The sequence below is a fragment of the Cimex lectularius genome, unplaced genomic scaffold, assembly GCF_000648675.2.
Source record: "Cimex lectularius strain Harlan isolate CLEC.00 unplaced genomic scaffold, Clec_2.1 scaffold84, whole genome shotgun sequence".
Classification (NCBI taxonomy): domain Eukaryota; kingdom Metazoa; phylum Arthropoda; class Insecta; order Hemiptera; family Cimicidae; genus Cimex; species Cimex lectularius.
The window spans coordinates 1,362,961-1,376,032 of record NW_019392631.1 but is presented as its reverse complement, the minus strand read 5'-3'; the positions used below and the strand labels follow the sequence as shown (position 1 = coordinate 1,376,032).

General features: G+C 34.5%; 1 protein-coding gene across 2 annotated transcripts; it reads right to left on the bottom strand.

The window, feature by feature from the left end:
• Positions 1-3,012: 3,012 nt before the first annotated feature.
• LOC106662717 lies at positions 3,013-4,351 on the bottom strand. 2 transcript variants are annotated; one of them, XM_014386955.2, is made up of 2 exons: positions 3,665-4,351; positions 3,013-3,606 (listed from the first exon to the last, which is right to left on the bottom strand). In XM_014386955.2, exons 1-2 carry the CDS (start codon positions 3,864-3,866, stop codon positions 3,137-3,139), a joined length of 672 nt encoding a protein of 223 aa, XP_014242441.1. In that variant the 5' UTR covers positions 3,867-4,351; the 3' UTR covers positions 3,013-3,136. The 2 variants fall into 2 exon arrangements, with proteins under 2 accessions (XP_014242441.1, XP_024085632.1); XM_024229864.1 differs by having other exon boundaries at positions 3,013-3,537.
• Between the last annotated feature and the right edge of the window lie 8,721 nt (positions 4,352-13,072).

The following is a 13,072-nucleotide window of genomic DNA, read 5'->3' as shown; positions in this document are numbered from 1 at the left end:
TTGGGCTCAATTTACGATGGTGCATTTTTCAGCGCTCCATAGGAAAAACAATGCATTACCTGTTTAAACAAACTCTGGTCCAATTTTCTAATCAAAAAGACTTTATTTGGCAAAAATGAAAGAATTTAATTTCAATTTTGTAACAAAAAGGTGTTAATAAAGTAATTTTATCAAATAGTAAATAATTTTGTATTTAAATGAATAAATAAAGCTACAAAATCCACAGATGAGAAATGGCAATGCATTAGGAACGTCCCTAAATTTAAAATAAAATTTTAAAAAAGTTTATAAAATTTTGATTAAAAAGCCTAATGCTATTATTACGAATGAACTTGAAGTCAAATGAAGTGTTCAAAGGCATCCCCTTCCGCTGTAACAATTTGTCATAAAAATCTCACAATCAGTTATGCTGGTGTGATTACCACCACATATTTGTACAAAATTCTGCTATTGGTTTATGTTTAGAAATTTTAGACATGACATGGTGAGGTCTGGTGACCAAGATGGCCTCTTGTTTGATGTCCCATGGTTTTCAATAGCTCTGTCTACAAACACATTCCTCACCCAATTTTATGATAATCTGTTATTATGTGCTATACCAATCATACAGAAAATAAACTGTGTCGTGGTTGAAGGAATGTCTTCAAATGCAGTGTTTGACTTGGAGTTCATTCATAATAATAACACTAAGGTTTTTTTACAAACATTACCAATGTGGTACGTTTGTATGTTGGAGCCGGGGATATGGTCCAATGAATGTTGAGTGTTGAAACGATGCCAAGCTTTCTGTGTTTTTATTTCACCTTCCTCAAGGCTAGTTTCTCAGTCCATATCTAGTCCTGAGCAAGGTGAAATAAAAACACCAAAAGTTTGGCATAGTTTCAACGCAAAATATTCATTGGACCATATCCCCATCCTATCATATTGTGAATAGTAGCTGGTCAGTCAGCATTACATCCTGTTTTAATTTAGAAAAGTACCTGATACATTTTTATTTCTTATCATTGGATTTTATATTTTATTATTATTATTTATTAATTTATTTAAATATAGAATAATTTTTTGTTTTGTAAAATTCATTTGCTAACAACTTTACATTGGAAAATTATAAATATTTCAATTAATTATAATTTTTATCTAAGGTCTTGGTTAAGATTAAAAGTTAGTGTCATGATAGTTCAAGTGATTAGAGAGCACCGTATTGAGCTGAAATTAGTGGTTTCAAATCGTGCTTGTGACACTAGCTTTCCATCTCAACCAAGATCTTACATAAAAAGTATAATTAATTGAAATAATTAATAAGGTCAATTATGACTGCAAAACATATATGGGCTTATGTCTTTATTTAATATTTAAAACATCATTCAATTGCTGCATCAGAATAATTTCCATCATAAACAATAATTTACTACTGAAATGCAAATTTAATTTTTACTCAACTGTTTGAAGTGTCAGCCAATTTTTGAATCAAACCCAAGTATGACCCAGGACTCACTGTCAGACACAACAGATTTTCTACTATCATACCAAATTACATTATATTGCATTATATTAGATCCTACCTTATTCACTAAATTAATACAATAATGATTTTTTATTTCTAATGTTTGAAATGAAATTAATGTCTGTTTCATGATGTATTCTATGTTATTGTGAGATTTTTCCATATGATTTGTTTGGTTGACCTATAGATTAATTGTTGCTGACATTTTTGCCGTCCTCTCCTCGTTTCAACATTTTACAATAATGCTGGGTCTGTCTGGTGGCAAAATCCCGACTCGTATATGATAGGCCAAACCAATGAGGAGAGAGAGGCCAAAATGATTTGTAATGACCAAACTACATATTCTTTGTTACATTTTAGTTCTAGTTTTATAAGTTTCAAACGAATTATTTTGTATGAATAGTATTAAGATTACACATGCTTAGAGACAAAAAAAAAAGACACTTGTAATTTGTTGTTTGTTTCACATTATACTTCTTTTTATTATTATATTATTTGCAACATACATATTTTAATGTAATCCAGATTAAACAAGATCAGAAATTCATGAGTTTTAATAAAAATTGTCCTTTTTAGGTTTTTGTATCTTTTCACAATTTCAGACAAATAAAAACCAAAAAAGGGCTATTTGACTACATGCCACATCATTTTATATTTCAATGATTAATAAAAATTATACAGGATTTTTATAATGTAAATTGTTTTTATCTACTTTTTCACAATGAGTTTCACACTAAGCCCGTGAAAAGAAATAACTCCTTCCTGGAAGCTAGCCCGAGCAATCACCTGTTTTTCTGCCTGCATCCAGCTTTGCACTTTGTTCCCGTGAATACCAGTATGATGAGTATATTATAAATAGAGCCAATGTAATTTTATACCAAACACACATACACACACATATATATACTTTTTTGGCTTTGTGAGGCATATATATATATAAAACCTATACATTTAATTAGTAATTTATTACCTAGTTTTGCTCTTAATAACTTGCATTACTTTCCCCAGCCTCGCAAAGTCTCCAAGGCATCGAGGAAATAAGAGATTGGATTAAATATTAAGTGCAAAACCAGCCAAAAAGCTGTAAGTTAAACTTTAATGTATCAATTAATGATTTTCTGGTGCAAGAAATGATTTTTTTCAAAACATTTTTTAATATTTTTTATTAAAAGAATTTTTTATTTTGTTTTCTTTGGCTTTTATTACAATAAGTAATTATATAAATGATAAAAATACATACAGCCTATGGTTTCGATGGGAGAAACCGAATTTTTAAATAACATTTATTTTATATAAACTTACAAACTATTATACATTCAATATAAACAATATTATGAGTCCAACAAACCGGTATAAACAACATTTCAATGTTAAACCTATTGGAATAAAAATCATGTAACAATAAACATAATGAAGGTCTATAAAGCAAACAATTATTTGACTATATTTTATTTATGTATATTTTTAAATTTTAATGTAAAAATTTAATTTACATCACATAAATTTTTTTTAAAGTGAACACTATAATACTAAGAGGACATTTATTTAATTATTTTTATTTATAACTAAGTTTTAAGATTTTAACTAATGAATGAATTCAGTACAACCTATTCTATTTTTATTTCTATTATTCTATTCTGCTAAGCTTTCTCGGTCTCTTGCTATTTCTATTGGGTTGGTTTTGAAAACTTGTTTAAAATTTTTAAGTATATAGACCAACCGTGCAAAAAAATTATTTATATTTTGAACAGTAGGTTCATCAGAATCTTCTGTAGCTTTACCTGCTGATTTCACAGCATTGTGTAATGTTTCTACTATTTCACGCCCTTGATTCATGTAAACTCTTAAATGTTTGACTTTTTTTCCTATATAAGACGTGGCTTTCCTCAGAGTTTTTGCAGCGTAGCGGCCAAGTTGCTTTAGTTTGTCCCATACATACTGTAATTTACTTGTTACAGGTTCCCAATATTCCAAATTAGATAATGAATTCACTGTTTCTTCTACTGCTTCGTTAGGTTCGTCAGATTCTGGTTCTGAAATGATTTTTAATAAATCATTTCCAATAGTTGTCTTTATTTCTTCATTTGATTTCAAAACATTAACTGTAACAAATATCTAATTGAGCATGCAATTTTTAAAAACTAGATAGGAGAAACCTACCGTAAGCATCTTGTGGAGACTCAGTTGGTGGAGGCTTTTCGGGTGCCTCATCAATAGGGGTCGCATTACCATTTTTTGACCCAAAATACTTCCCTATAACTGGTATTTTCGATGCATTGAGATATTTGGTTGATGGATTAAGCAATTCTATGGATTTAGAGTAACTCAAACAGGCAATAAAAATGATCATGGATAGTCTCATCTTGGAAGTGGACTGCCCTTGAATATCGCTTCCTTTTTTTCATAGCAAAAAAATCAAAATTCATACAACTGATCAAACAGAACTCTTTCATGTTCTGCTTAAATATTTAGAGGCGATTACGTAGACGCCTAAATAATATTTGTACAATATGATTTGAAATGAGAAAGAAGGGCATGCATATTAGTAACACAGTTGCTACCATCTAGCATTAAAACAGAGGCTAAGTTTTAAAAGGTTAAAAATAAAATAGTTAAGAACTAAAACACTGTATTTTATTATTTTGCTTATTCTATAGTTTATTAACCACACGAGAAAAATATTTTTCATTTGGAAACAATATCATTTTCTTTCCAATTGATATGACAAATGTTTTTCACAATTAATACTGGCATTTGTTTTATAGTAAAACAGTAATAATTTTATGCTCCCTATAGATTACTGTTTCTACAATATTATCCTTTATCTAAATGTTCTACACTTAACAATTTGAACTAATTACCATTTTTATTAATGATTAAAAAGTTAGTTTTATTTTAATAATAAACAATAACAACAATAATTATTTCAATACATGATAATTTGCTTCAAACTATAGGTAATGTGGTTTGTTAACAGCTTTTATTTTGTACATACATATTTAATTGTGAGCAAAATTAAAATAGTTTTATTTTAATGAAATAAAATTAAAATATTGGAGCGTTGACGTTTTACTTATAACATGAAATTTTATAAAGTTTTCAAAAATCTGGTATTAGTATTAATAAAATAAGGTCTACTACTGTAAGTTGAACATTGGTAAATCAGTTTTAGGTGGAGTAACAAAATCAGAAAGCCTACATCCCTTTTGCCAAGATGTCAAGCATCATTTTCTTAAATGCTGTGACTCCAGCTGTAGCTTTGGTATCTTTGGTGTCTCATAACTGAATCAACTGAGGCTCTTTCATATTTTGCTCTGAATTAAAAAGCAAAAATGCCTCTAGATATACAATTTAATGTATTTTATAGTTATTTTTGGTTAAAGAATTAGGAGGGGAAAGTTTCTTAGTACATAATTATAATCAAATGTTGTTTAAACAGAAATATTTGCATTCGCCATAAAAAATTTCCCCTTCCAGATTCAAAAAGTTAACATGTTTGTTCAAGTGTTCGACTGAAGCACAGTGGATAATTTTTTTTTTAACTGTGTTGAAAGTCAAAGTTGAGACAAGGGAAAATGAGGTTTTTCATAGTGTTAGCTTTTTTTATTAATTGTACTTTTAGAATTGTTCATTGCGGGCCGGGAGTACATGGATTGCTTGATTATAGCACAGATGCATCAGAGAAAGTGATGTGATGTCAGTTCTCATGCTGTGATACGAACCTTAGGATTGGGAAATAAGGTTGTACAAAGCTTCTAAGAGCCTTGAAGGACCTGCAAATCTGTGAGATAGTCTAGATCCTAAGTTCATGGATCAAAACCAAATTATTAACCACTAAGGCCTCTGCGTTAAAACATATACATTAGGTAAAAATATTTTGCATTATTAAAAACACACAAGGTTAATAAAATAAGTAGTAAATAGTAAAGTAAGTTTTAGGCACATTGAAACATGCAGCCAAGTCTTTTGAATCTCACCTACCAGTGATTTCTTCGGTTATTAAACTGATAGCTGTTTTGGGAGAGTTATTGGTTCATTGAATAGAATCCGTTGGGCTGACTGGTGTAAAGATAGATGATTATTTCTAAAGCCAGTGTAGCTGTCCTACAAACTAGGCAAAGTGAACATAAAGATGGCTGGATATATAGCTGCTTTAATACAACAGCCATTTATTTGGTAATTACAAATACACTACAGAAGCTCAGGAGAAGAGCCTCAGTGGACTCCCTAATAAACAAGATAAAAGAACAGTTAAAAGGGATCGATACAGTTGGGAAGAAGGTCGTGTTGGCATGGGTTCCCGGCCACATAGGGATAGCCAAGAACGAAGAAGCAGACAGAGCGGCCAAAGGAGCCACTGGAAGGCCCCACGGCGCTTCCCAACCTATATGTCCAGCAGACCTAAAACTACCAATTTCAAATTCTGTAAAAAGAGAATGGGAAAACCGCTGGGCTCGAAGAAATAGAAATAACCCTGCCAAACTGTGGCAGGTTAAGAAAGAAGTCGGTCCCTGGTCCACGGAGAACTGTTCGAAAAGGGAAAAGGCCATACTGACAAGACTACGAATAGGTCATACAAGAATAACGTACGGGCACCTTCTGGCCGGAAAGCGACCGCATAGGTGCCCGTTATGTAAGGATAGAATAATGGTCGTGACCTCTTCAAGTGCAGAAGGCTTGATGTATATAGTCAATATTTTGGCATATCACCGGACCTGTGCGTAGTCTTGAGGCACAGCAGGGGGCACAGATCGCAGTTCTGGTACCTCAGGGCTATAGGGATTTTTGAATGAATGAATGAATAAAGGCTTTATTTACACAAAGTATTCACATTAACTTTACATTTCCAAAGAAAAAGCTAAATTGACAATGGCCTTAGCCGTCTGTCGAGTTACTTTATCAATTTTTGAATCTTGAATGAATCCCTATTTTTGTATCTTAGAATGACCTTTGATTTTAAAAATTGAATTGGACAACCAGGTATTTTCAGTACTGCAGGGCGTGAGTGAGGTACACCACAAGCTTCCTCCAGTTATCCCTTCCGTTGAGGATTGCAATGATTTCTTCTACATCCAGCTTCAGTTTCCCAAAGTACCTTTGGCGGAACTCTCTCAAAATGGGCACACTCCCATGAAGTGGAGAGTGTCTTCCAGAACGTTGAGGTTACATAAGGAGCAAATGATGGCCTGGTCCTGTCTCCACGGTTGGCCGTTCAGCTGAAGTAATTCACCCTTCGCCCTCAAGACCAGACACACCTCATAGGCTGTCATATCAGAGCACTCCATATAGTTTCGCCCTAAGTGAAAATCCAGTCTTGCATACAAGTTGTGATGTAAGCTGTTTCTCGCGCGGGTTGCCAGGTCTTTCTTTTTGCTCTCCTCCCATTTTTTTATCAGGTCCGTCGTATTAGAGGACTTCTGTTCTTCCCTACTTACTCCTACACCGTACAGCCTACCTAACTCTGACAGCTGCTTGTGCCATAATATGCCTTTATTTATTACTCTGTCAGCCAAAAACTGCGTCAGTCTGTCAGGTGTGTGATTCAGTACTTTACTTATATATTTCAAATGCAGGCTTAAATTGTGACTGTAGAGTGGTGTGACCGAGTACTCAATATATAAGATGTAGTCTGGGGTACTAGTTGGCAGGCAGAGCAGTTTCTTGATGAAGTATTTCTGTACATTTTCTATTTCCTTCAAGTATAAGTAACCCCAGACCTGCGCACCATAGCATACTACAGACCTCAGGGTGCTGTTGAATATCACCATCTTTTTCTCTAGTGGGATCTTCTTGTTGTTCATTATTTTGCGCCACAGACTATTAACAGCGTACTTAGCGCTGTTGGTCTTCTCTCTGCAGTGATGCTTCATCTTCAAGGACTTAGTGAAATTGATACCAAGGTATTTGTAGCAGTTTATGCAGTCCACGCTTTCACTTTTGAAGAACCATCTTTCGTTTTTCTTGAGTCTTCCGCCTCCCTGCCGACAGACCATAATTTGGGATTTCTGCAGAATCAATTTAAGGTTCCACTTGTCGCAATAGTCTTCTAAATCCCTTATCATGAGTTGCAACGATGCAGGTGTAGAGGCCAACAACACTATGTTGTCTGCATATATTAGTGTCCTTATTTTTCATCTGTTAATTATTACCCCTCCGCATAGGGATTTTTAAATGTATTTAGTTTTATGTGTTTGTGTTATGTCTGTATTTGACTTTATGTTAATTTATTGGAATTAATGTAATTTATTAGCTTGAAAGGAAGGGGTGATTCAACCCCGCCCCAAGGAATATCGAGTAATCTGGGGTGAGAGTATGACGTCTAGAGAGTAAAAGTAATTTATTAGCGTGAAAGGGAGAGGTTGCTTATAACCCCGCCCTGAGGAATATCAAATACTCTGGGGGTGAGTGTGTGACATCTAGAGTGTAAAAGTAAGTTATTAGCGAGAGTGGAGAGGGTTCAACCCCGCCCCGGGGAATATCGAGTACTCTGGGTAGTGAATGTGACCAGGCATCTATGTTTATGGAGATGTATATATATGTATTGTACGTTTTGTTTCTATTCTGTACTTGACAACCTGAGGTACAAAGAAGGTAGAGACTAGTATTCTAGAATATCAACGTAGAATATATCTGAAATCAGAGAGTCAGTAACCAGATCGAGACGCTCAAATGTTAAAGTTTAAAACAAAATATGCGCGAAAGAAAAGAAAAACAAGGAAAACACGCAGAGGGTCAGTGACAACAGCTGTTTGTCGGCCCATAAACTTTCCACTTATATATACAAATACACTATACAAAAGTGTATAACTCATGTTTACACAATTGAGAAATGTGCTTGTTCTCAAGACATATGAATAAAAAAAAATTGAAGGTTGACTAATGCTTTTCCATGCCAAGCTCTTACATCTCTGACAAACTCTTATCCCGATAGGTAAAAACACTAACAGAGATTTTTAAAGTGGAAGAACTAACCACTATGCAAACAATGCAAGAGTCTCTTGTAGACTTTCAAATAATTGATATCAGAATGTATAACAAGAATCAGAAAGAAGTGTAAAATCATAACCAGTTTTTCACCAGGACACTGCAGACTCAATGGATTTCTGAAAAAGTATGGAGTCAATTTACAAAGAATTTGTAAATTTTTGTATTACAGACACTGCCATGGGCTTACACCTTTGAATGAATGAATGAATAAAGGCTTTATTTACACAAAGTAAAAAAACATTAACTTCCAAAGAAAAAGCTAAATTGACAATGGCCTTAGCCATCTGTCGAGTTACTTTATCAATTTTTGAATCTTGAATGAATCCCTATTTTTGTATCTTTAGAATGACCTTTGATTTTAAAAACTGAATTGGAAAACCAGGTATTTTCTATGATCTCTATATTGTGAGACGTCTATTTTTTGTATAGCTAATTAATTGTGTAAATATTATTTTATTCATTATATTGAACAATTGGAATGAGGATATGTAATAGTTGAAGCAACACATTTCATGTTTTCTTTGGATGCTCAAAATTCCCTACAAAGAAAAGCTTACTAAATGCAAAATTGTTCAAGCCAGAGGGTAGAAGCAAGAAAGATCCACGTCCATTGGGGAGGTTTGCAAATACATAGCCAGTGCTACAAAAAGGGAGGTGAGCCAGTCACTGGTTGTGACTTACTTCATAGTTAGTCATGAGTCAGTCACAATTTAAAGTTAGTCACAGTCAGTGCCCAGTGATAAGTTAGAAGTTTGATTTTAAATGTGACAGTTGATGATTGCAAAAATGGCACTCCATGCAAATGGTCGATTCCATTTTTAACACCGAGATATCTCTCCTTCTGCCTAACGATGACATTTGTCTAGTTCTGTTCTAAAAGTTTCATTAATGTTCAACTGGAAAGAGAGAAAGGACTGCCTTCAAACCCTGGACATTTGAAAAACATTGCCATCAATGTAGTCAGAATAATTCCAACACATCTACTGACTAACCCGACATAACTGCATACTAAAAAAAAGGGTGCTTTCTTTCACAAAATAAAATGTTTTGAGACTTGTGGATCAAATCTGTCTTAACTACAAACTGTGCAATTGTGTGCATGTAATTTCATAAATTTACAGCATTACAGATACCCACTATGCTGAAGCGAGTACATACACTATTCCATAAAAAGAAAAGATGTTTCACATCCTCAAATAAATGTAAAAGAAAAAGAATCATAAAATATGTGTTTTGAAATATAAAAAGTTGCACAGAAAAAAATTGTCAAGAATGAAAAAATGTATAAGAAATGTGTAAGAAGAAGAATGTATCAACATAATTTTTCTGTTTGATACCATCCTGATTTTTGTCTATCCTATCCTCGCTGATTTTTGTTGTTCAGATGTTTTCAGCATTTTGCCATTTTTAGTATTAGAAGTTGAGATTCAAAGAAGGCTGTAAAAATCTTTTGTTAAGCCTACATTTTTACCTGCACGTAAATATTGGTCTATTAAATTTTATATGACACCAGAAAAGATAAAAATTGTCTGAAAAACTATTTAAAAAGAAAAAAGTATCTGACTGCAAATGCTTTTTATTGCTTTAATGAGTTTTTAAAGAGTGATATGTTAATGATTGGTGCAGTAAACAAAGAAATCTGTAAAGCTAAATGGGACTCATGGGAGAGATTTTGTGAGGAAATCACAGAAACACCTCAATGTGCTCGCATACACAGGAGCCTAGCCAAGGAAGGCAGTAAGCACAAAGACAGATGGAAGCTTCACACAACGGAAGAAAAAACACTCGCTCTACTGATTGAAAATCACTTCCCAGGAGCACAAATAATCCATAAAGAAATACTTGAATGCTCAAAACAAATAAAAACCACAAAGGAAGAATGGAAGGAGGTGGCAGCCACAATAAAACCCAAAGCATAAGCTGGGCACTTGAGAAGTTCAGCCCAAACAAGGCGCCAGGAATAGATGGAATATACCCAATGCTACTACAAAAAGAACAAGAGATTCCCATGCCATGCTTAGTAAGAATATTCAGAGCCTGCCTAGTGTGGAGCTACATTTCCAAAAGATGGCGAGAGATCTGGTACACATACCAAAAGTAGGACGAGCTATAAACCAACTTGTACAGAGCTATCAGACTTCCATCATTCATGTTAAAGAAATTAAAAAGACTGGTAGAGAACCACATTCATGAGACAGTGCTGATGAATAAACCTCTCAGTGAGCAACAATTTGCATACCAACTAGACGGAGAATGGGAGATCCACAAAGCTAGCCCTGGACAACCTGCGTAAATGCTTAACCAAGTCCATAAATGACAAGGAGATAGCCTGCCACACTGTTTATGGATATAGAGTGAGCTTTCAATATTGCAACAACAGCCTCTCTATATAGAGCTATAAAAAAAGAGAGGAGTTCCAGAGAAGATGTGCCAATGAGTGGAAGAAGGCCTAAAGAACAGGATAATCACATCCACCTCGGGCGATGCTACCATCCAGGCTAAGATAGCCAGGGGATGCCTGCAAGGAGGTGTTCTCTCACCTCTGCTGTGGACGACGCTGGTAGATGAACTACAAACGTTGGAACAAGAAGGATTATGTACTTTTGCAATTCATGTCGAGAGATGATCCTTCAACCTGATGATGAGCTAAGGGCTCGAAATCCAGATCGTTGGAAAACAACTCACTATGAGTAGGAACTATCTTTTTAAAACAGGATTGAACACCACACTCACTCCATCATTCATCATTTCTACCAAGAAGGATTCTACTGCCTAGGCTATGTGGACAACCTTGCCATAGTAGTAAAAGGTCATTGTACAAACACCATGGATCATATACAATGAGCAATCAATCTGGTTGACAGGTGGTGTAAAAGGGAAGAGTTATCTATCAACTCCCATAAAATCATAATGATTCCATTCACAAGGAAGAGGACAAGAGGAAAACTCCAAGTCTAAACGGGACTCTGATCCCATTTTCCAAGCAGCTCATGTGGAATTCACATCTGATTCAAACTACCCAGAGAGCCAAAATTGCCTGGGGGAACTGCAGAAGGCTCTGCGCCATGAACTGGAGTTTAAACCCCAAAATGACCCTATTTAAACCCCCAAAATACACCTGTGTCCTAAGACCAATATTGACATATGGGTCAGTGGTGTGGTGGGCCAAAGCAATAAGGCTATTAAGTGCCACCCAAAGACAAGCTTCTCTCAGTGTCACTGGTGCCATGAGCAAAACACCAACTGCGGCACTGGAAGTTTTGTTAAACCTCCCACCACGTCACATTTTAATTCAAGAAGAAGCCAGAGCAGCAGCCACAGTCTCATAAATGGACAACCATATGCTAGGATAGGGCATATAAATAAACAATGGAAACTGAGGGAGGAGATACCGGCAGATGCCATTCCAGGCATGCCAATTGATACCACTACTCCAAAGTACAACTTTACCAAAAAGTACAAAGTACGGATAACAGAACGGGAAGAATGGGCCAAAGGAATACCACTAAAGGCAAACTCATACTGGTATACTGACTGATCCAAAACCGACAAGGGTATGGGAGCTGGAATCTTCGGGATACCCAAGGACGAACTGACAGTAAACCTAGGTAAATATGCTACAGTTTTCCAGTCTGAAATCAACCCCACCTTATGAGATGGGGAGTTGACGTCCGAGTGGATCTAGCCGAAGGTCGTGGGTTCGAATCCCTCTCGTGCCATTAACTTTTTTTCATCTCAAAGTAGTGAATTTGAAAATAATAATAAAATTTCGAAATCATGGCATTTTCTTATTTGTTCCTGGGTTCGAAATGAGGGTGTAATGGTTTTTGGATCATGAGAATTACTCAGAAAGAACTCTAAATGTTATTACAATTATTGAATCAAACAACAAAAAAGAAACTATTTCACCAGTAGTCATGAAACTTTAAACGTGTTTCTCAACTGTTGAAAAAACGGAACCTTATCATTTTTCTACTGGACCCATCATATATATACATTCAAAAACCAACCACTAAACAAAATGCCACCATAGTTTTAACTTATATTTTCATTTAATATTTAAAATTTCATTCAATTTGTTAACTACATCAGAATAATTTCTATCATAAGTAATAAATTGTTTACTACTGAAATGCAAATTTGTTTACTCAACTGTAAACAGTTAAGTGTCAGCCAATTTTTGAATCAAACCCAAGTATGACTCAGGACTCACTGTCAGACATAACAGATTTTCTACTATCATACCAAATTACATTATATTGCATTATATTAGTGTAATAGAAAAGGAATATCACAAAGGACTCACGATGTAAACCTGAAGTAGGCTTTTATTAACTTTGAAAACATGATACAGTTACACGATTAACTTTACATAATACTCTTTTGTATAAACAATTGCTTATGTCCTTTAGGAGGTTATCGGTATTAGAAAAAGCGGGCTATTTAAATCACCACAATTAGATACAACTTTCTTGTATATTTTCAATACATTAATACAACAACGAAATTTTAGTTCTAATGTTTTAAATAAAATAAGTGTCTGATTTATCAAGTATTTATTTATTTACGGATCGAAATCCA